At 43.1% G+C, this 25,572-nt stretch overlaps 1 protein-coding gene across 1 annotated transcript in view; it reads right to left on the bottom strand.

The window, feature by feature from the left end:
- Positions 1–25,572, bottom strand: part of LOC145400999 (putative sodium-coupled neutral amino acid transporter 12) — a 406,122-nt gene that overhangs the window by 363,987 nt on the left and 16,563 nt on the right. The window contains exon 2 of the mRNA XM_080273357.1: positions 9,369–9,490. Coding sequence (XP_080129483.1) covers positions 9,369–9,490 — 122 coding nt within the window. The remainder of the gene's footprint in view (positions 1–9,368; positions 9,491–25,572) is intronic.

Raw genomic sequence — 25,572 nt, forward strand, 5'->3', positions numbered from 1 at the left:
TCATTAGTGCCACCCCCACATCCACTGCCCTACCTTGCACCTCCTTTACAACCCCATCCATATATATATTAAACAGCCATGGAGACATCACACACCCCTGCTTCAGTCCCACATTGAGATCAAAGAACTCACTCGGCTCACCATCCACTCGCACCGTAGCCCTAGCTCCCTCGTACATACTCTTCACAGCACTCAACAATTTCCCCTCCACTCCATATATTCTTAATACCTTCCACATACTGTACCTTGCCTATCTATTCTGTCATAAGCTTTCTCCAAGTCCATGAAGGCAGCATACACTTTCCTTCCCTTCTCTAGATACTTCTCCACTAAACATCTTAGAACAAATATCTGATCTACACACCCTTTTCCCTTCCTAAATCCCCCTTGTTCTTCTCCAACTAGCTCCTCTGTCATATGCCTAACCCTATCAATGAGTATTCTACCATATATTTTACCAGTCACACTAAGAAGGCAAATACCCCTATGGTTACCACATACTTCTCTCTCCCCTTTTCCTTTGTATAAAGGAACAATTATACCTGATTTCCAGTCCTCTGGAACCCTTCCCTCTTCCCAAGCCAATCTACACAACTTCCATATCTACTCCACAACAATCTCACCCCCATACCTAAGCATTTCACCACACACTCCATCAATTCCTGGGGCCTTTCCCAGCTTAATCTTCTTCATCGCTTCCACTACTTCCGACCTACTGATCTCTTCCTCCCTCCTCTCATCTCTTCTTCTCCCAGCCATTCCCCAACCACTTATACTCGCACTGCTCTCACTCTCTACATTCAACAAATCCTCAAAGTGCTCCTTCCATCTCCTCAATTTCTCTCTCTTCTCCACCAACAATCTATTATTCCTATCTTTCACTCCCCTACTAATTCCCCTTTCACACTGCCTTACTTTCTTTACCTCCTTCCAAAACAATTTCTTACTCTCCCTCCATTTCACACTCAGATTCCTCCCAAACTCTTCATCCACTTTCTTCTTACTCTCCTTCACCAGTCTCTTAACCTCCCTTCTCCTGCTCACATATACCTCTCTCCTCTCTCTCATATTCTCCCCTACCTCTACTCGCCAACCATTCACCATATGCCTTCTTCTTTTGTTCTACAGCTCGTTTCACCTCATCATTCCACCATGCTGTCCCTTGCACACCCTTACATCTCCTCCTCACTCCACAAACCGCCTCACACGCCGCGCTTATCTCTTCCGTGAATATCTTACATACGTCTTCCACCCCTTCCATCTGCTCTAGCTCATACCTTCCCAATCTTTCTTCCACTATGCTCTTATACTCTGTCCTTTTCTCACTATCTTGCAGTTTCTCCACTCTTCTCACAGGAGCTGCTTCCTCCTGTCTTCCCCTTCGTCTCCTCAACCACTTTCTTTGCAGCTCTACCTTGGCCATCACTAAGTGATGGTCCGAGACTCCATTCCCCCACCCTCTCCACACCCTTGCATCCAACACTTGTCTTCTCATTCGCTCATCCACACACACGTAGTCTATCATTGCCTTTCGTTCAACAAGTTCACCATCCATCCTCCTCATTACTCTCCATGTATACCGGTGGATCATCTTATGACGAAAGTAGGTGTTGGCTATTGCCAACCCCTTACCAGCACAGATGTCCACCAAAGCACTACCATTCCCATCTACTTCAGCTGGCACACCCCACTGACCAACCACTCCATCCACTCGTACATTCCCAACTTTGCCATTCATGTCTCCAATCAACAGCACTCTTTCGCTCCTCTCAAACTTATCCATACATGCTTCTACTCTCGCCCAAAACTCATCTTTCACTCTTGCCGCTCGATCCTCTGTTGGGGCATACACACATACAATCGCCCATGCTTGTATACCTACTTTCATCCTCACCCAAACAATCCTTGCACCCACTGTTCCATACTCTCTTATATTCTCCTTCCACTTCTTGCTTATCATCAGACATACTCCCTCTCTTGCCCTCTCATTCTCACTGACTCCCGCACATATACCTACACCGTATTCCCATTCTCTCATCCTTTCACCTTTCCATTTAGTTTCAGTCAATCCACATATATCCACTTTTGCATCCTCAAGCACCTGGACAATCTCTCTCTCTTTCACTTCATCATTCACTCCTCTCACATTCCACGTTCCTACCCTCAGAATGTCCTTTGTCCGTTCCTTAGTCGTCAACGTATGGTCCGTCCGGGTCCGAGGCGCTTTATTTTTTTTTTTTTTTTTTTTTTTTTTTTTTTTATGCGAGGAAGAAGGAACCAAAGGCCATGAGCCCGCAGTAACAGTTCCCTCCAAGAGAAAAACAAAATACAATAGAGAGCCAAATTCAAGATCCGATCATTTTGAGATGCCTGGACACACTACGTTTGAAAGACTGGAGATCATAGGCAGGAGGAAATACAGACAGAGGGAGACAGTTCCAGAGCTGACCTGTTGCATAAATGAAAGACTGGGAGTAACGGTTAACTCTTGCATTAGAGAGTTGGACAGAAAAGGGATGAGAGTTTGCTGCCAGACGGGTGCTACGCGCCCGTCGTAGAGGTGGAGGAATGCAAGCAGACAGTTCAGAGGAGCAGTGACCATTAAAGTAGCGATAGAAAAGAGATAAAGATGCAACAGTGCGGCTAAGAGACAGAGGTTGAAGGGAGTCAGTAAGAGGAGGAGAGTTAATGAGACGAAAGCCTTTGACTCCATCCTATTGAGAAGAGCTGTATGTGGGGAGCCTCCCCACACATGAGAGTTGTACTCCACACAGGGGCGGATCAAACCCTGTACAGAGTCAACAATTGTGCAGGGGTAAAGAAAGAGCGGAGTCGGCTTAGCACACCCAATCTCTTGGAAGCAGATTTTACAAGAGATGTAATATGATCTTTCCAAGATAAGTCCCGAGTAAATGAAACCCCAAGCATGTTCAAGGATGATGCAGGATTAATCTGAATATTATTAAACATTAGTGGGTATACCTGTGGAAGATTTTGTCGGGTTGATAGGTGTAAGAACTGAGTCTTAGATGCATTAAAGACAACCATATTATTTTTACCCCAGTCAGAGATATGAGCCAAGTCAGACATTAGGTGTGCCATAGCCTCATCCCTTGTTTCTTGAAGTAACTGTTGAGATGTGCGTTGCGGGAACCGAATGTAAAGATGAAGGGTGGAGTCATCAGCGTATGAGTGGATAGGGTTAGATGTACAGCTTAGAAGATCATTGATGAATAAAAGGAGAGAGTTGGTGATAGGACAGAGCCCTGAGGAACACCACTGTTGATAGATCTAGAGAAGAACGATGGCCGCCTACGACAGCGGCTATAGAACGACCAGAAAGGAAGCTAGCCATGAAGGCACAGATAGAAGGATAGAAACCGTAGGAGGGCAGTTTGGAAATTAAAGATTTATGCCAGACTCGATCGAAAGCCTTTGAGATGTCAAGTGCAATGGCAAAGCTTTAAGCCAAAGTCCCGAAAGGAGGATGACCAGGAGTCTGAAAGGTAGGTGAGAAGATCGCCAGTGGAGCGTCCCAGACGGAACCCATACTGACGATCGGAAAGAAGGTTGTGATAGGAAAGATGCCTTAAAATTTTTTTATTAAGAATTGACTCAAAACTTTTGAAATACAGGACGTTAAAGCAATTGGACGATAGTTGGAGGGTTGGGGAGTGGTCACCCTTCTTTGTGTCTGGCTGAATGTGAGGAATCTTCCAGCATGAAGGTATGGTACAAGTTGACAGACAAAGGCGAAATAGTTTGCCTAGGCAGGGTGTAAGCACAGAAGCACAGTTTTTGAGAACAACAGGAGGGACTCCATCAGGCCCATATGCCTTGTTAGTACTGAGGCCAGTAATAGCAGAAAATACATCAACTGAAGAAATTTTAATGTCAGCCATGAGGAAGTCAGAGGGGGAAGTGATGGAGGAACAGCACCGGAATCGTCTAAGGTGGAATTGGAGGAGAAAGTCTGTGCGAAGAGATCTGCTTTATCAGTAGAAGAAACAGCTACAGAACCATCAGAGTAGAAAGAGGAGGGAAGGATGATGAGGTAAAGTTGTTAGAAAGATTTTTGGCAAGGTGCCAGAAGGAGCGAAGAATTCGAGTTGGAGAGTTGAGAGCATTTAGTATGGATGAAATTATTTTTAGTAGAGCGAAGAACAGACTTAGCACGATTCCGGCAGAAACGGAAAGATTATGTGATTCAGGGGTGGGTTGGCTCCGGCACCTTTTGTAGGCCTTCTCCTTGTTGCGGACAGCATTAGAACAAGCGTGATTAAACCAAGGCTTTCTTGCGTTAGTCAAAGGATATGAGAAAGGAATGTATGCTTCCATGCCCGAGAGAATAACCTCCGTAATGCGCAAGGCACACTCAGATGGCTCACGGCCATGGAAGCAATAATCATTCCAGGGAAAATCAAAGAAGTACTGCCTGAGGGCCTCCCAGTCCGCGGCTCCAAAATGCCAGAGACGCAGCGTTTCCCTGGAGGGTCCACAGGCCGTACCGGAGTGATAGGACAGGTTAAGGTAATAAGGTTGTGATCGGAGGAGCCCAACGGAGAGAAAAGATTAACAGAGTAAGCAGAAGGATTAATTGTTAGGAAGAGGTCAAGCATGTTGGAGCTCTCTCCAAGGCGGTCAGGGATACGGGTAGGGTGCTGTACAAGCTGCTCTAGGTCATTAAGGATAGAAAAGATGTAGGCTTGTTCACCAGGTGGATCCGTGAAAGGAGAGGAGAGCCAAAGGTGGTGGTGAACATTGAAATCTCCAAGAATGGAGATTTCAGATAAAGGAGAAATGGACAGAATGTGTTCCATCGTAGAAGTAAGATAGTCGATGAATTTTTGATAGTCAGTAGAATTAGGGGATAAGTAAACAGCACAGATATATTTAGTCAGAGAATGACAGGAAAGCCGAAGCCAGAGAGTGGAGAATTCAGAAGAATCAAGTTCAGGAACACGAGAGCAAGATAAGTCGTTGCGTATGTATACACAACAGCCACCTTTGGCTTTGAAATGAGTATAGAGAAAGTAGGAGGATACAGAAAAGGGTTTGCTGTCAGTTGCCTCAGACAGCTGAGTCTCCGTTAGAAAAAGAAGGTGAGGTTTAGAGGAGGAGAGGTGGTGCTCAACAGAGCGAAAGTTAGATGAAAGGCCGCGAATGTTGCAGAAATGAAGAAGAAGAGAGTCAGACAGTGGTTCCAGGCACCTCGAGTGCGCCACCGGGAGAGGGGCAGATGGCGGGGGCATTTATGGTCCCCCCCTGGGGACTCCGAGGCTGGGTGAATCAACGCCATTTTTGGTTAATTTTGAATAGGAAGTGTAGTGTGTACTGTGCATGTAGTTTGGTGAAGATAGATAGAGAAATTTGTACTGGAGAGCATGCTGGCCTACTCTCTGTGTAACTGAGACACTGAAAAAGTTCAGCAAAGGGGAATGGTCAGGAACTAGTCCTGAGGGCTGATGAAACGGGAGCTCCAGCACTCCCTGTCATCAGCTTTCCATCCACCTCGGGAGTACTGCCCTGCTCGACTGGTGCACTAACCCAGCACCAACCCTTTTAGTCGCCTCGTACGACAAGCAGGGATACTGGGGGAGTATTCTTGAAACCCCCCTACCCCTAGGGGGGATTTTATACAAAAATTGAGCAGAAATAAGCATCGTACCATCGTGCGAAACGAGCAAAATCGGCCAACTTGGTCACGATGAATCGCTAACATTCTAAAATCATGATACATATAATTTTTTTTACTTACATAATACTTCTACAATAACATTATACCATTTTACATTTTATTGAACTGTTTTTACGTATTCACAGGCCTTTTGATAACATTTAGCGTAATGTTAGCGCTTATTTACGTAGTGAGTGAACTCGCTGTGACTGTTGTTTCAACTCGTTTTGTGCTTTTTCTACTTACATAATACTTTTCTAATATTATTATACACTTTTCAACTTTATAGAACTGTTTTGAGATTATTTCAGGCCTTACGTAAATATATAGCGTAATAATAGCGCATAATAACACACACGGTGAAGTCGCTATGACAACTATTTCAACTTACAACCTATTTTTGTACTTATATAATAATTCTCCACTAACATTGCACATGTAAACACTTGATATAATTGATATCACATCATTTCTGAACTTACGATGGAACTGAGCGTCATATTTGCACGTACTTACACAGGGAGTGTTATCGCGATATCATTTGTTTCATCTTACACTAGTAATCAACTTATAAAATACCTTACTACTAACATTACAACATCTTCCACTGTATATAATTCCTATCACATACTCACTGACCAGAATGTGGGTGTACTCGTGACATCAATTATGACAACTTACAGTAATGTTCAACTTATACATTTTATTCATGCTAACATTACACCCGTTTCCACTTTATTTCCTTGCTATCACATATTTACTGACCAAATTTACACAGTGGGTGTAGTTTTGATAACAATTCTTTCCACTTACACTAACCACGTCACCATCGTCCCCTTCGTCAGGGTGGGGAGGTGAGGGTGGTGGGGGAGGTTGGGGAGGTGGAGAGCGGCGCCTCTCATCACTCGCACTTCTCTTCCCTCTCCCTTTTCATTTACCCTTTCCCTTCCCTTTCTTTCCTTTCCACACATCCTGGGGCTGTGGGGAGGAAGCTTGGGAATATTCAGGGGCGAAAGAAGTGCTGGGGAGTGACTCAACCTCCTCTCCCCTAGGCCTACGAGCACCACGTGCTCGTGCTGCCTCCCGCACACCACTTGCCCCTTCACCCCGCACTACCCCCACACCACTCTCACTTTCACCCCGTGCTGCCGCCACAACACTTTCCCTTTCTCCCAGCAATCCCACCACACCACTTGCCACTTCCCCAGACAAAGTACTTTCACCATACCTTATGTGTCGTCTCGCCCCACCTTCTGATCCTCATGGTGATATTTTCTCTTTTCCCAACCACGCGGCGATATCACGTCCTAGGCCTCCGTCATCCTCATCGTCCTCATCCTCGTCCTTATCAGATTCAGGATGGAGAGATAGCTTTGCCCGTGGTTGGGGAGCAGGCTGGCCTTCCCTTGCCTTACGGTATGTCACATACCGCGTTTTTCGGGGCGAAGGGACCTCCTCATCACTGCTACTTATTTCTTCCTCTGGCTGGACGTAATCGCGATCCACCACATCATCATCGAGTGGAGAATCACTGTCTCCAGTGAAGGCTTCCAGGACGGATGCGATTTCCTCGTCTGAGAGACCTTTCCACGCCATGTCTGACCTGGGTCACTGCTAGCAGGTGAGTGACCGAGACAAGGGCGAGCGCGGGTCACGCGGGGTCTAGGACACTGCCCGCCTGGCGGCAGGTAGGGGAGGCTTGGGTACCCGGGCGAAACGAAAATCTCGCGCGAATTTTGAAAATTGTGGAAATTATGAACCTTGCAATTGCAGGATGTTGAAGTATGTCCCCGGGATTAGCTGTGACAAAACGTGAGGACGTGGAAGTACGTCCCCGGGACGCCGCGGGTTAAGTTACAATGGAGCATAAGTTAGACAAGAGTGCGCACTGTGAAGAGAATGGACTTCTGAGCGTGAATGACTAAGTTCAGTGCAAGACTTCATGAACATTGTACTGCAAGTGCTTCAGGAAATCCTTCTTACTGTCAGAGTCCGAGAGGAGGCGGTTATTCATCGAGATGGCCATGGACTTGCTGTAAGTAGGTAGAATGTTTCATACTATACTTTACTGTATTTTCCATACTATACTTACCTCAAACACCTCATTTCACTCTTGTATGTCCCTTATTGGTGTGAATATGCTGTGTCTTAGGTGCTATGCATGTGCAGTAGGAAGGTGTTTTTCTGAGTTAGGCTAGGTTAGGGTCCATAAATACCAGTCCAGGAGCCAGGGACTTGTAAGTACCCAGAATGTTGAATATTGTATGAACCTACCTCAAAAAACTCATTTTATGCTTCTTTTGCATTTATTTCAGTCTTTTATGTCCCTTATTGGTGTGATTTGGGTCTTAAATAGGTGCTATGCATGTCCAGAGGGAGTTGTATAGGTGTTTTTCTGAGTTAGGGTCCATAAGTACAGTTCCATAAGCTGGGTCCCAATATCCGGACAGGACCACTATCCGGACCTGCCTATGGCTCTCTTATGTCGGATATTGGAGGGATTACTGTATATATATATATATATATATATATATATATATATATATATATGTATTACGCACTGAGATTCTCCCATCTTCCTGTCACTTCTTACTGCTTTTCTTTCCTTTACAGGTGGCTTTACATTGAGTTACAAGCCAAATGGTTTCCTGTATGCCAAGAAACCATTTACAAAGCTCAGTGGTAACCATATAACCAAACAATATGTGCTCCCTACTTGTCAGCAAGTGGGTTGGTGGAGGGTTAGTGCCCCTCCCCATAAAACAAATAACTCAAGGTCAAATGGCCACCCCTTACGGGATTATGGCATCTGGCAATAGATAGCGAGATAGATGTACTGGGCTACAGTTGATTTTAAGTTGATAATTTTGTATGGCCCGCAAATGATGTTAAAAATATCTTCTATCTATCTATAGCCCGACGCCCTAATCCCACAAAGGGTGGCCGCAGACAAAACGCCTCCAAGTCGCCCTGTCACCCACCGTTTGACTACCCTCCCCCCAACTCACCCCCCCCTCCCTCATATACCTCTCAACTCCATCCCTCCACCTCATCCTCTTAATGGCTCTTAATAGAAGAAAGGTTCCCCACCCCTGCTCTATGGTATGGGTTTCTTCCATACTGTGCCCTTTTCATCACTTTCTGTTAACCTAATCATGCCTATGTGTGTTTCTGATACTTATAACAGTACCGGTAGGTATTTATTTAGCAGGTATAAATTGCTGTAAAAGGGAAAATTGGGGGTTACAAGTGGGGCATCCAGTATCAATTTGGATAAATCCCATAGGTTCTGTGCTTTCACTGTCATGCACTTTCATTATCACATACAAGGCTCAGAGCCAATTATGCGCAATAACATGGAGATCACTATATCGATTTGCTACTGGGAATTGGATGAAACATGATAATTGCCTTCTGGAAATTGGATGAAACATAATTGCCTTCACTGGTAATGGTGGAACTTTAAAATGCATTTCTTTCTATAAGTTTTGACAACATACTAGCAAAGATGGATGTCAATAAAGGCTATGGTACTTATAACAAGGGCTTATATAATGAACGGTACTTCATTATTTCCAATACAGTATCTTTCATCAATGTTTTGTCTTTCTGCCATAAAATGAAATAAACCATTTCAGGACACCCTGTATAAAGTACTATACTGGTACTGTACTATAGTCCTCTCACTTACCTGACAAGTGCAAGAAGCAGAATTCCGACTGCTGATAAACCCCATCCTGCTGCTGCGAAAGCTGCTGGTAATGTCAAACATCCTGTTCCAACGATGAGGTTGAAAACGTAGATCAACCCAGTCTGTAAAATTTCCAGATGTCAATAATCTATGGAACTGCAAACTTTACTAAGGGAAAAATCACTAAATATAATCTAAATGACCAGTGAGCAATTGGTCGAATGTTATGCAGAAGTATCGGCTGCTGAAACTAAGATTTAAAGAGGGCATCATGTGAACACAACAAATGCTTGTTGAATGAAGAATCTGACTGAGACAGGGAAGTTTTAGCAATGCTAAGCCAGTGCATGGCCCAGCACCCGAAATTAAAGAGGCAATCAGAAGTGCAATCAGACGGATGAAAAAAAGTAAAGTGGCTGGTACTCTGGAAATATAGATGTGGCAAAGATGCTCAAACATGCTGATAACTTAGGTATAAATATGGTCGTTAAATGCAGTTATGAAAGAAATTATACTGGAAGGCTAGCAGAAGAGTATGACTGTAAAAGTGTACCTATAATGGTAGAGGTGTGGCACTGGACAGAAGTACCAGTATTACATGTATCTGAGACTGTGTGATCACACATGGAAAGGAATGGAAAGAGTCACTAAGAACATAATACAAAAGTAAGTGAGTATAAATGAAATGCAATCTACCTTTTAATTCACAAAGAGGCACGACTGCTACAATATTCATACTGTCCTGCAGCTACAAGAGTATCTATCTATCTATATACCTAGGCTGCTTCCCCCAAGGAAAGGGAGGTAGCCGAGACAGGACGACACACTCCCCATTTACTCATCCATTCAAACACATTCATTCGCATCTTAGCCCCAAAGGGGAGAACGGACAGATCCTCAATGCACCACACCGCACAAGGGTCAACTGCGCAATGCAATCAGTGACATCCGCAGCAGGGCCCGACAGCAGAACTGGTTTACCCCTGCCACATCATAACAGACCCATCCCCTTACCCGCCCCTGACCTGACTAGCTGATCAGACCAAATGCAGGAGAATATCCCCTCAGGGCTGCGTCATCACTTATTCATTCACAATTTCTCTCCACTTATTTCTGTCACGCACAGCCACTCTTCCTTGCTCAACAGACATCCCTCTCGCATCCAACGCTCTCTTCACACTGTCCATCCATCCTGTTCGTGGTCTTCTTCTCAGCCTTACACCTCTCACATCAGATCTAGTTATCTTTTTCACCAATCGCTCATTATCCATTCTCTCCATATGCCCAAACCATCGCAACACCCTCTGCTCAACTCTACCAGCCATCTCCCGAACAACACCAGTTCTCCTTCGCACTTCATCATTTCGCACCCAATCCATACGCGTCACTCCACACATACTCCTCAGACACCTCATCTCCATTACATTCAAACCTTTCCTCTCTGCTACACCCATATTCTTAAGGGTAGTAATAATACAGGCTATGGAGAAAGCTGTGTATTGATGAATGAACTGTCACACTGGTGATGAAACTGGATGAGAGGGTAACTAAATTTGTTAGAGTGAATGAAGAGCTAAGTGAAGAATTCTCAGTAAGCACTGGGGTGCTTCGGAGTCCCACACTGAGTCTGCTGCTGTGCATTTTGGCACTTATGGAATTTTCGACAGGGCTTAGAAGTGGGCAACCAAGGTAGCTTTTACCTACTGATGATTAGTTTTGATTGCTGAAAGCAAGCAGGAGACCAGAGAGAAGTTCAAGATGTGGGGGGATGGGGTGGGCAAAAGGACTGAATATGATAATGGTAAAATAAAGGACATGGTCAGTAGGTGTGGTGGAGTTTGTTGTTGGTATTGCAACCCCATACTAACATGGACGTGAACCCAGTGAACTGCAGAAAGCCGTCCATTTCACTTGTCGCTCCAAGAGATTTTTTGCTGAAGTTATCTTGAAGGGCTGTGTTGTGACAATGTGGAGGCAGGTGTGTTGTGGTGTGGAGTGACTGCACTGCAGTGTGGGCACAGTGGATTTTTTATAAGTTGTATTTTGTGGTGGTATTATAACAAGGAAGGGTGGTGACCATATCGCAATCTGGCTGGGTGTACTAGTGTATATCTGGTTAAGGTATGGTAGTTTCCAAAGAGTGGATGTCTGGTGTTTTATTTGGTTGAAGGCTTTAGATGGCTGTGGTGGCTATGTATTTATGAAGGTGATCATGAAGTATAGCTAGTGTTAGGAAGATGAATAGGGATGTTGCTAAGAAGATCTGTGGAGTGTAAAGTTAGGTGGAGGACGAGGGATATTGCTGAGAAGCTCTGAACAATGTTGTGCAGTTGCTTTTTCTTTGTAGAGGGGGTGATGCAACATAAAGAAGCAAAGGTAAATCCTTGACTTCTGTTTCTTGATGTAGCTAGGTGATCAATATCTGTAGTCTTAGTGCACTCTGTAATTTATTCTTAAGGTTTTGGTTTCAGTATTTTGAAGCTTATCTGTGTCTGTGTGGTTAATGATGGGATTCAGCTAGGGCTAGCATAATTCACAGTTGTCCTAATGAATCTTTAATAAGGAAAATCATTTGCAGGATATTCTTCTGTTGTCCAATGGTAATGCCTGGAGTGACTTTACGGTTCAGTGAGTCTTCGATATACGAAAGGGATAGGGACCAAAAAAAAAACTTTCGTAATCCAAAATTTCGTATATCGGAACGATTTTCCCCACTGAAATATACACAGAAATGTGAGGATGCATCCCAGGACCCCCTTGAACCCCCCACCTAAACTTTATCCCTCCTGTTTTGAAGTAGGTAATACCTGTAGAAGTAAGTAATACCTGTAGATGTAGAGAACGAGGTCGCCATTTTCTTGTACATCTCCTTTTTCTTGGTCACAGTCTCAATGGTGGAAACTGCAAGGCCTAAAGCACGCCCAATCTCCGAAGTTCCCTGCCCCTCCTCGTGGTGTCTTGTAATTTTCAATTTCCTCTCCTGAGTTAGAGTATGGTGCTGCTTCTTCTTTGCAGCGGGCTCCTCCAATGCTGGAGATGATGCAGGGTGCTTAGGAGGCATGTCTAAACAGTACGAAAAGGTGTAGAGCTGCGAAAATACAGTATCCTCATGTACTGCAAAGCTGCGAGGAGGGACGTGGACTCGGTTCTGGGATAATTCGATGTGAAGTCAATTTGCCATAAAAACATGGACGATTCCCCGTCAGGACAATTTGCATCCAAGATGATTCCTCGTCATTCTATAAATATACTTAATATAAATCGATTAATACTATAATAACTAATTTCATGAGGAACTATCAAGGTCTATGTTCATTCAACAGCTTAGGCTTTGGATATTATTTATAATTTGCACTTGTAGTCAATAATTAACTTGCTTCTGCCTCGGTGTAGTTGACTTTGAATTATAATCTGGTGTCTCCTATAGCTGTCTTCAGTAATTTTTATTGTAATTTTTGGATGCAGTCGGTTGAGACTGATTGATTAGCTGAAAATGTAGACGTAATACGAAGATTATTCGTATAATTTTAGAACATGTCGATCGTTCACTTGAGGTTTTTAGGCATTTATATAAATGCCAATGTCTCATATGTAGCCTTATATTAAATGATGAAGTGAAACATCGTACAGTACTCTCGCGTCCAGCACGGTGATATTGTCATGCATGGGTCACGTGTGGGACCAAAAACGTGTTGGACTAACAATAGAGCTCATGGGGAAAAATGAATTATGTCAGCAACCCAAGGAAAAGTCACCCTAAATACCTACCATATACCTATACATATATTGGTACTACTGTAATTATAATAAATGTTACTGTACAATGAATGATAACTAACCTTTTAGGATAGTGCTGGTGGGCTTGCTGGGAATGGAAGGTGATATCTGAGGCTGTAGGTAGTCCTACTGGTTCCCCGAAAGATGGCTGTTGGCGTCACTAGCGGGTAATGGCTGCTGCTCCTCCTCAACCTCCCTCATAAATCCTTCGAAATCACACTCAGAATCACTATCCTCGTCCACATCCATGGAAGGTCCTGCTTCTGCCTGTTCTAGCACTCTTCTCTTTTCCTCCTTTTGCTAGAAGAAGCTAGTGATGAATGTCTGAGCCCTCTTGTTAATGTGTCTCCTGTACAGATCAGCATAGTAACGCACACTGTTTTCCACAGTATGTATCACTTCCTGGCGTCGGATTTCATTAGGATCCCTGTTCATGGCCTCCTTAAGAATTTCAACAGCATGAAGGATCTCGGTAACATCCTGCATCTTCAGGGGGGGAGCTGGAGGTGCGTTGGAGTCTGCAGCAGCCATTCTCACCTCCTCTACCTGCGCCTCGTCAACTGCAGCAACTCGACGAACAGCTTCGTCCAAGGTGGTCTCCTCTCGGCGTTGCACAAGGTCTGTTAAGTCCTCCTCTGCAACCTCCTCACAGCCTGGGACCCTCTGAAGTTCTGCCAAGGTTGCCTGCCTGCTGTCCTCAGGGCACTGAAGTGAATCTTGTTGGTGAGAAGTGGTGAAGTACGGAGTTAGCTTGCGCCAGGCATGGTTGATTGTTGCCACGTTAACACTATCCCAGGCAGCCACAATATTGTCAACACAATTTTTCATGTTGTACTTTTTCCAAAACTGTACAACAGTCATAGCAGCAGGGTTACTTGGAGTAGTTGATGTCATGGCAGGGTGGGGATATTCCTGAGGTGGTGATGCTGGCAGTGGTGTGGCAGCGCTTGTTCCTGGTACAGGTGAGTCAAGATCAGGTGAGGACGAGCTAGATGATGCTGGTGAACTGTCGGGGCTTCCACCCAATTCTCCCTCCATCTGCTTCACTTCTGAAAGAGTTTCTGTTGCTTTCTGAAGATGTCGGCTTAGTCTCTGATTGTAAAACATCTTGAAGTTACTTATGACCTCCTGGTCAAGAGGCTGCATAAGTGACGTGGTGTTGGCTGGTAAAACACCACCTTCACTGCTGGGTCTACGTCAGCCAAGATCTGAGGATGTCCACAGGCATTATCTGCTAACAGGAGGTTTTTCTCAGGAAGTTTCAGAGCTCTCATCTTGCGTTTTGCATCAGGGATGAAGTGTTTCTTAAACCATTCTATACAGGATACTGCTATCATCCAACCTGAGTCATTTTTATGCCAGATAACATCCAGATCTGCCATAGAGCGGTTGTAGAAGCACCTGGGATGTGCCACCTTGCTTATCAAAAACGGTCTCATTTTATGAGACCCGGAGGCATTGATGGTTAGAAGTAGAGATACACGGGACTTGTTGACCTTCCCGCCTCGTCCCTGGCGGCTGGTTTTCATGATGTATGTGTTGTTAGGCATCTTCTTCCATTGGAGTCCCGTCTCGTCCATATTGTACACTTGATGTGCTGTGTACCCTTCCTTCTCTATGATGTTCTTCAGCAGAGCTGGGAATTCTGAGGCAGCAATGTGGTCTGCTGAAGCAGTTTCTCCATGCAACTTGGCCCGCCGTATCTCCTTCCTTTTCAAAAACGATGCAAACCACCCTGTAGAGGCACGGAATGAGTTAGGCTGTGACCCAGTCCTCCTCGTAGCCACACTATAGAACTTCTTCGCCATCTCCCTGATGTTCAAAGAATCTACAGGAACACCCTCTGCCTCCTTCCTCCGTACGTACATACTGAGGTACCGCTCTATTATAATGATTGCTGGGTCAGTAGGCTTGCACCTGGAGTCAAGTGGCCCGCCTCCGTAAGCCTTCACTGCCGCCAGGATCTTGTCTTGGTTTTTTATTATTGTTCTCACGCTGGCTTCATTCACGTCGTAGGCCTTGGCGATGTCCACATTCCTCTCCCCTTTCTTCTTCCTCTCGATAATTTCTAGCTTGGTGGCCAGAGGAACGTGCCGCTGCTTCTTGGGGTTCTCAGAAGGCTTCCTAGGCATCGTGAGCAGGGTAAAATGAAGTACCAAGGGCAGAAATTTAGAAAATGCTGCGAGAAAAAAGCACCGTCCAGTGCGAATTAGGAGTGGAGATGTGGCGGGAGAAATTTAAACAAAACATCACGTGACAGCAGAACCGTTTTTAACTGGGCAGCATCACGATCACGTCACGATAGCGGGCGGGGAAGGCTACTTGATCAGAAGTTTTCATTGGCTATCATCATCATGGGAATGTCCAGTATGGCCGTGTTGGACCGGGGGTGATCGTGCTAGACTGAACTCTGCGGATTTGGCTCACTTCTCGGAGCTCTGTGCATGTTATGCTAACACACTCGTGTTGCAGTAATTAAATCGTATTAAATAATACTAATTAATTGCTCACCGTACTGACTCGAATCGTGCTGGACTAACGCATGCTGGACGCGAGGGTACTGTACTAGCATTGAGAGTGAAAGTCACTTTTACCTTAAATCTCATAACTCATAGTATTCAGACATGCTAGAGAAACTTTCACCTTCATTACTCCTAGGGTATATACTCGTATTCTTATAATACTACTCATTTACATTTCTATTTACGTTCTCTATTTTATTTACGTTATTTACATTTCTATTTTATTTACACTGTGTTATGCACTGTCACTTGAAGTAACTTATAAAACTATTTTCCACTGTTCACGTATATTTACATTCATTACTTTCACTTGCTGTTTACACATTATTTACACATTATTTACAATTCCACTTGCACTGTTTTACTCAATAGAAAGATCGTAGTCACTCTTTTATCAATTGTCAGCCCTTTACCTCTTTCCACACGAGGCTTAGTAGGGGGTAAAGGTCACAGGGCCCTTTGCATGGGGGTGAAAAGTCCCTTAAGCTAGCAAGAGCGAACTGACGTACCTCCACGTTAGAAGATGAGAGTGAACTGATAAGGGTGGGCCGGGGTGGTGGCCTACCTAGGGAAATTCATTACTACCAATGTTAGCCTCTTGAAACAGCTATATATAGCTGTGAAATGATTGGCAGGAAATCTAGGTAATACATTATAAATTAGGTAGTTTCAGGTGAATGTAAATATCACTTAGGCTTCTCCCTTCCCTCCTTATATGTATATTTATTACGAAAATAGATTATACGGCATATTTCAAGGGGAAATAAACAGCGAAAATTAGCGAACGAGTGCACGTGAGGTGTTGTCAGGTGATAATTAGCCAATTCCAGGTGTATGGCACTCTCACTTACCTTATTTCTTTCTTGTATATATTATTTGGTATAAGAATAGGGCATAGGGCTTATATCAATGGATGAAATCAGTGAAAAATTCCAGGGAAGATTTACTTAGCGCAGGACGGCCGGGCAGGCGAGAGGATAGGGTAATGGAGGGAGGGTAGGGAGGGGAGTCAAGAACAGGGAGAAATGGCTAAATTGTCAACAATGGATGGGAGTACAGATGAGATTAGGAGTGCTGACTAGTGTTGGACATTGGCAGTACTGATAGATGATACAAGCCCCCACTTGGAAGCCCGGGTGAATTCAAAATAACACAGAATCACAAAAGCAACGCCCCGCGGTATGATCCCTTGCTCCCAAGCGTCACGAAAGTGATGCCCCACGGTTAAGGGGTTAAACAGCCATGGAGACATCACACAACCCTGTTTCAGTCCCACATTGAGATCAAAGAACTCACTCAGCTCACCATCCACTCACACCGTAGCCCTAGCTCCCTCGTACATACTCTTCACAGCACTCAACAATTTCCCCTCCACTCCATATATTCTTAAAACCTTCCACATACCTTGCCTATCTATTCTGTCATAAGCTTTCTCCAAGCCCATGAAGGCAGCATACACTTTCCTTCCCTTCTCTAGATACTTCTCCACTAAACATCTTAGAACAAATATCTGATCTACACACCCTTTTCCCTTCCTAAATCCCCCTTGTTCTTCTCCAACTAGCTCCTCTGTCATATGCCTAACCCTATCAATGAGTATTCTACCATATATTTTACCAGTCACACTAAGAAGGCAAATACCCCTATGGTTACCACATACTTCTCTCTCCCTTTTTCCTTTGTATAAAGGAACAATTATACCTGATTTCCAGTCCTCTGGAACCCTTCCCTCTTCCCAAGCCAATCTACACAACTTCCATATCCACTCCACAACAATCTCACCCCCATACCCAAGCATTTCACCACACACTCCATCAATTCCTGGGGCCTTTCCCAACTTAATCTTCTTCATCGCTTCCACTACTTCCGCCCTACTGATCTCTTCCTCCCTCCTCTCATCTCTTCGTCTCCCAGCCATTCCCCAACCACTTATACTTGCACTGCTCTCACTCTCTACATTCAACAAATCCTCAAAGTGCTCCTTCCATCTCCTCGATTTCTCTCTCTTCTCCACCAACAATCTATTATTCCTATCTTTCACTACCCTACTATTTCCCCTTTCACACTGCCTTACTTTCTTTACCTCCTTCCAAAACAATTTCTTACTCTCCCTCCATTTCACACTCAGATTCCTCCCAAACTCTTCATCCACTTTCTTCTTACTCTCCTTCACCAGTCTCTTAACCTCCCTTCTCCTGCTCACATATACCTCTCTCTTCTCTCTCTCATCTTCTCCCCTACCTCTACTCGCTAACCATTCACTATATGCCTTCTTCTTTTGTTCCACAGCTCGTTTCACCTCATCATTCCAGCATGCTGTCCCTTGCACACCCTTGCATCTCCTCCTCACTCCACAAACCGCCTCACACGCTGCGCCTATCTCTTTCGTGAATATCTTACATACGTCTTCCACCCCTTCCATCTGCTCTAGCTCATACCTTCCCAATCTTTCTTCCACTATGCTCTTATACTCTATCATTTTCTCACTATCTTGCAATTTCTCCACTCTTCTCATAGGAGCTGCTTCCTCCTGTCTTCTTCTTCATCTCCTCAACCACTTTCTTTGCAGCTCTACCTTGGCCATCACTAAGTGATGGTCCGAGACTCCATTCCCCCACCCTCTCCACACTCTTGCATCCAACACTTGCCTTCTCATTCGCTCATCTACACACATGTAGTCTATCATTGCCTTTCGTTCAACAATTTCACCATCCATCCTCCTCATTACTCTCCATGTATACCTGTGGATCATCTTATGTCGAAAGTAGGTGTTGGCTATTGCCAACCCCTTACAAGCACAGATGTCCACCAAAGCACTTTCCCATCTACGTCAGCTGGCACACCCCACTGACCAACCACTCGTACATTCCCAACTGAAATAAATGAAAAGGAACCAAAGAATGAGGAATTAGAAGTGACTGTACCTCAGCCAGGGTACTTACATCACATTTGTAGCTGCCTTTCTAAGGTTTTGGCAGTGGTGAAAATGCTCTTGAAGCACGTACAGTAATCCAGTGTTGTGCTGCATTTAATTCTTTGCACTGTGAGTTATAATTGTTTAAAACTGCACATTGTTCTTAACTGCACCACTGCAGTTCTAACCGCCAGTTTAAACTGCCAATTTGCACTCCACAGTTGATCCTTTGCACTCTAAGTTCAAATTTCTTAACACTGCACAACACTGTAAATTCCCATGTGGTCTAGAGGAGAGGTATTGCAGTATATTCACTGTTTATGCACAAAAAACGAGCAAGTGTGGCTTCCAGTGCGATAAGCATCTATTCACAATCGAAGTTAGGGAGTAACTGTTGATGTCAGAGAAACAGAGTTGCCAGATCGCAACGGCCACATTACCAATCTCCTCAACTTTCATTACCAAATTTAACTTTCCATTACCAAATTCGTAAAGCTAGCATTTATTCTTCACTAACTATATATACTGTACAAGTGGAAATACATGTAATCACTCTTCTTATAATAAACGGCAAGTTGATTATTTTCACGCTATGTAGGGTAGCAGATTAAACAGAGAGAGCAAACAATCCACCATCTCCATCCTGTGTATCCTCATACATGTGAAAAATCCGTTTGGTAATGCATTATTCTGATTCATTACCAAACGAATTTTTCATTACCAAGTTGGCCCACATTTGGTAATGAAAAAAAACAAATGGCAACCCTGACAGGGAAGGGGGAAGGGGGGAGGAAGGAAGGGGTGAAGGGACCATGGTGTAAACAGCTGTTTGGCGCTGCACAGCAATTTCAAATTACGGGTGGGAAAACATTCGGATTTTGGGGGGATTTTTTTTCTTTTTTTGGCCATTTTTCAGTTCCGATGGTACAGGCCCACAATGTCAGGTAAGTGGGGATGTCCGGAAAGTGGGAGTCCAGAAAGTACAGGGATTACTGTATATACATATATATATATATATATATATACAGTATATATACTATATATATATATATATATATATATATATATATATATATATATATACAGTAGAACCTCTTTGGTCCGGACCCCTTTGATCCGGATATCTGTTAATTCGGGCAAAATTTAAAAATAATAAGCTCCAAAAATATGTTGAAAGTAATTCTAAAGTCATTTTCAGTATCGGCGCGGAAAGTGATCGTCATTCGTTTAGTCTTGGATCACGCTAGGTCGCAACATGGGCGCCTGTTTAAACACACGCTAGCATTCGTTCCATCAACTAGTTCGCCAACCATTTATATTTTTACGCTGTATTTCAAAAGTTAATCCTCCTTACCATGCCTCTTAATGCAAGTGTAGTTTCTGCAATCAATAAAGGTGTTAAAAGGAAGCATGTAACACTAAGTATTGCAGATAAAGTGAAAATACTGGATAAACTAGAGGCTGGTGTTCCGCCAGGAAAACTCGTGAACGAGTTTGGTATCGGCAGACAAACTGTGTCGGACATCAAGAAAAACAAAGATAAAATTAGACAGTTTGCTTTAAAATTTGATGTTACAAACAGTGACTGTGGTGAAAATAAAAGAAAAACTCTAAAAATGCCATTGGACAAGAATCTAGAAGAGGCTGTTTATAAATGGTACATACAGCAGCGATCATGCGGAGTGGTAGTGAGAGGAATTTTTTTTTTTTTTTTTTTTTTTTTAAATAACAGAACGGAGGAAGGAAAAACAAATGGAGAAAAAAAATAATCCATACACCAGATTACTGGTGTCCTCTGTTCATAAAATATCTGTAACAGTTAGACTTGAACAGTTGTAGGTTGAAATTTGGAGGAAAACAACTCTGGGGAAGTGAGTTCCAGAGAGATGCAGTTCGGGGAATGAAAGAATTCTGATAGGCAGAAGTTCTGCAATGTGGTTGAGTGACATTCCAGTCATGAGCGCTACCAGATGCCCGTGTAGCATGAGGGAAGGCATGGAGAGGTGGCACCATGGACGCAACTTCGTCAGAGCATTTGCCAAAAAAATATCTGTAAAATAATGCAAGGGAGGCAACATTCCTTCTTACTTGCAGGGGAGGTAGTTTATATGTAATGGCAGGGTTGTTAATGATTCTAACAGCTTTATTCTGAATTTTGTCTAGTTGTCTTAATGCAACCTCTCCACAACCATTCCACAAGGGTGAGCAATATTCAAGCTGAGAGCGCACATGACTCTTATAAATTATAGCTAACTGCTCATCGGCAAAGAAGTTACGGACTCTGTACAATAATCCAAGTTTCTTTGAGGCGGTTTTAGCAAGTGATCTGACATGAGAGGTCCAGCTGAGGGCACTGTTAAGTGAGACACCAAGAATTTCAATACTTTTGGAGATGGGAATATTAGTAGCACTGAAGGTAATGTACGAATCTGGCAATATCTGTCTATTAGTAAACTGTATATATTTAGATTTACTAGCATTAAAAGAGACAAGGTTGTTTTGTCCCCATTCACTGATTGTAGATAGATCTTGATTTATGGAGATGGCTGTATTGAGTTGAGAGGTAGAGATATTAGACTTTGTAAATGGATGTCTGAGTGTGAATGAACTATGTAGTGTTGAGTCATCTGCATATGAGTGAATGGGATTGTGAGTGACAGATAAGAGATCATTAATATGAACCAGAAATAGGGTTGGCGCCAGAACTGATCCCTGTGGCACGCCGGCGTTAATTGAGTGGAAATTCGAATATACATCATCTACTTTTACTCTTATTTTCCTGTCACTAAGATAAGAAGAGATCAAAGGAACAAAAGACGTTAGTCCATAGCAAGGGAGTTTGGACAGAAGGGAACGGTGCCATACTCTGTCGAAAGCTTTAGAGATATCAAGAGCTACTGCATGAGTTTCTCCAAAAAGATCAATTGATTGATGGATGGTATGAGTTAAGAAATTGAGTATGTCAATGGTGGAGCTTTCGTGGCGAAAACCGTATTGTCTATCATTAATTAAGTTGTTGGATTCAAGATGTTTAACAATATGCTTATTAATTAAAGTTTCAAATACCTTACCAAGAGAAGATGTGATAGCTATTGGTCTGTAATTGGAGGGGTCAGACGAACTTCCTTTCTTCGGAACTGGGTGGATATTGGCTTCTTTCCATGAATTTGGGAATAAAGAAGTACGTATGCATAGTCTGAATAATTTAGCTAGGACAGAGGCAAGTTCAGGGGAACACTTTTTCAAAACAATTGGCAAAATTCCATCTGGACCTGGAGCTTTGTTGGTAGGTAAATTGTCTAGGATGGATTTTACAAATCTTGTCTGTATTTTAAGTGGGGCAATTTCGGGAGAATCAAGTTCCAGTACTGAGACATTCTGGCTGGTATCATCTATGGTAGAGTTTCTTGCAAAGGTACTAGCAAAGATATCCGCTTTCCCACGTGGGTCATTTGTAATATTGCCATCTGAAGATTTTAGTGGGGGAATGGAAGATGACTTGTTAAAGTTATTATTGAAAGAATTAAGAGTTGACCAGAATATTCTATTGTCATTAGGGTTGTTAAGTAGTTTTGATGCTTGCTTTTGAAGAAAGTTTGATTTAGATAGATTTAATACAGCTTTTGCATGATTTCTAGCAATTTTAAATTGGGAGAGTGATTCAGGTGTTTTTGATTTTAAGTAAGAGTTATATGCTAATGACTTTTGGGCTGTTGCTCTGGCACAACTGCCATCAAACCATTTTGGAGAGTTTGATCTTTTAGTGAATTGTTGACTTGGTATGAATAAATCCATACCAGCTAGTATTAAGTCACAAATGTGGGACTGGGTAGAATTGGGATCACTAGAGAAGAAAGACTGCCATGGAACATCAGCAAGATAATTTCTAAATCCATCCCAGTCTGCCCTGTCAAAGTGCCATCGGGTCACCCTGACAGGTTCGGAATGGGGAGATGTAGGAGGGTTAACTAATGAGGCTTTGATGAGATTGTGGTCAGAGGATCCAAGTGGTGACAGTACCTCTATCCTGTATTGATCTGGATTATTTGTCAAGAATAAATCCAAGAGATGGGCATTATGGTCAGGATTATCAGGTATTCTGGTTGGTTGCTTTACCAACTGGGTGAGATTAAACGATTCCGCAAACAGCTCGCATTCTAGACCAGCGTCGTCAGTCCGGGCAGAATGCAATAACCATTCAACATTGTGTATGTTAAAATCACCCAAAATGGTAATTTCATTGCCAAGAGCAAGGTCAAGGTTACTCAACTGAGTAGATATGGAATCAAATACACTGGGTTCCGAAGAAGCATTGGGGGAACGATAAACTACACAGATATATTTGGTAATGTTTTGGCAATTTAATTTATATAATGAGTAATCAAAACTGGATGAAGTGAAGTTTAAAATAGTGTCAACTGCATATTGGGATTTGATATAACAACAGGTACCGCCCTTGTTTCGAAAGTTTGTAAGGAGATGGTAACCGGGAAAACAAAATGGAGATATATCGGTAGAGGGTGAGATTTGTGGTTCTGTGAGGAAAAGGGCCAAAGGGGATATGGACTGAAGGAAAAAATGAACTGAGTTTAAATTTGTGGTAAGGCCGTGGATGTCGGTAAAGAATAAGGCCGCACCGTCACCTCTTCGCCGATGAGCTTTCCCGGAAATAGCAACAGTCGCTGCTGAACTCCAATCTGCAGCAGAAAGGCTCGCCAAACATCTTGGTCATAACAATTTCAAAGCTAGCTGTGGATGGTTACGGAGATTTAGGAAACGACATAATATACGGAACAAGAAGGTGTGTGGAGAGTCCCTGAGTGCTGATGCTGCAGCTGTGGAACCGTTCCGAAAAAAACTGAATGGCATCATTGATAGTTCAGATTTACGTCTGTGTCAGGTTTATAATGCTGACGAAACTGGTATATTCTGGAGATCCTTGCCAGAAAATACCCAAGCATCAGTGAATCAAGCCAAAATCCCTGGGAGAAAATTAAGCAAGGAGAGAGTATCAGCACTCGTATGCGCAAATGCCGACGGCAGCCACATGCTCAAGCCTGTCCTTGTTGGCAAATCAAAACAACCTCGAGCTATCAAAGATATCATGCATGAGCTCCCAGTGCATTATTACAGCAGTGCAAATGCATGGTTTACTGGGGAGATAACATCAGACTGGTTTTACCATCATTTTGATCCTGAGGTAAGAAAATATCAAACAGAGGTGCTTAAAATTCCCGCAGAAAATGTTAAGGCATTACTGCTTCTTGATAATGCCCCATCACACTCGAACATTGAAAAACTGTGTAGCAGAGATGGAAAAATTAGGTGTCTTGCTCTGCCACCTAATACAACCTCTCTTATTCAACCTATGGACCAAGGTATCATCGTGGCCTGTAAGAGACTTTACAAAAGAAAGTTTTTGGAGGAAGTAATGGTGGTGTTGGAATCGAGTGAGGACAGATTTGATGACAGGGGCAAGAGGACACTCGAAAATCTTAGAAATTACAACCTTAAGTCCATGATATTTAACTGGGCAAAGGCTTGCAGAGAATTGAAAACCACTACTCTATCGAATGCTTGGAAACAGTTGCTGTATTCAGACGATGTTGAATTTGACTTCGAAGGATTCCAGCCTCAGGATTATCATAAAACTCTGTTGGCTGCTGGAGAGACCTTAACCCTCGTGGATGTGGACGAATGGTTGGATGAAGATGGTGATGATCCTGGATGCCAAAACCTAACAGATAAAGAAATTGCAGACAGTGTTGTAGGAGCTGATAATGTTGATAGCCCTGATGATAACAGTGATGATGATGATGATCTCCCTGAAAAATTACCATTGTCACAAGCCCGGGAACACATGGATTGGCTAGTGAAATTCCTCGATCACTGCCCCTACAGCAACATGAAACCTTACTACGAGCATATGAGGACTCTACGAGATATAGTAATTAAGGAGCAGTGGAATAGGAAGACACAAACGAAGATTGATAATTTCTTCAACCCACGTCCTTCATCACGGTCTGCTTCTACAGAGCCTCAACCCTCCACTTAACACATAACTAGTAAGTAACCAGAATCAATTAATTTCTATATCAGTTTATTTCTGAGTAATTTATTTTATTTCTTATTATTTATAGCATCATAATTATAAAGGTCAACTGCACCTCACTCCCCACGTTGAGGGACAAGTTGAGAATACGCACTGAGGGCTGTTATTTTACTATTCATTTTGTTGTCTTCGCAGGTCCTGTACCGCATATTGTAATCTGTTGCCCGATTTTATGTGAGTACAGTGCTGTTGTCATTTTATAAATTATGGAGGGGTCAGTGCAGTCAACAGATGTTTGGCCTTGTGTAACGCATGGATGCTCCAAAGTCTCTCCACACTACACCACCAGCCACCCGATGCTACCACAGCACAGTTTTTTGTAATTTTTCATCACAAGACTTCATTAGGGATGATTACTCGACGTGACAAATATTGGTTTCAATAGATTTTAACATACTGTATTTTGATGGGCATGCGGTATTTCTTTCTAGCAACATGAATGTAAAACAAATTGCAGAAACGTGTGAGCAACAGAACAAAGTCAGGCGTTTGCGTGGTTGTCATAGCAACCCTACACTCCTCAAGACAACGGTGCAGCAGTGCACCACAAGTGGATGTCGTAATGCTTTATTTTTTCATGACTGCCTAACAGTTCCTTGCTATGGATATGTCAAAAGGTAGCAATGATGGATGGTAACTCTGGCTTCGAACACTAGTACTGTACAATCATAATTTATATAAACTGCTGAGGACAATTGTGAGCACAGGGCGACTGTGGCTACCCGTAGTTCCTCACCACACTACTTTTTTTTTTTTTTTTTTTTTTTTTTTTTTTAACTCCACAGGAGTTTGCTTACACAAAAATGGGTCAGAATATTCTGCAGTGTTTAGTGATTACTGTAGGTTATTTTTTGTACTTAAATGTGCTTTACTTGTACA

This window comes from Coenobita brevimanus, chromosome 54 (assembly GCF_032717465.1).
Source record: "Coenobita brevimanus isolate Jiangsu-jjx chromosome 54, ASM3271746v2, whole genome shotgun sequence".
Classification (NCBI taxonomy): Eukaryota; Metazoa; Arthropoda; class Malacostraca; order Decapoda; family Coenobitidae; genus Coenobita; species Coenobita brevimanus.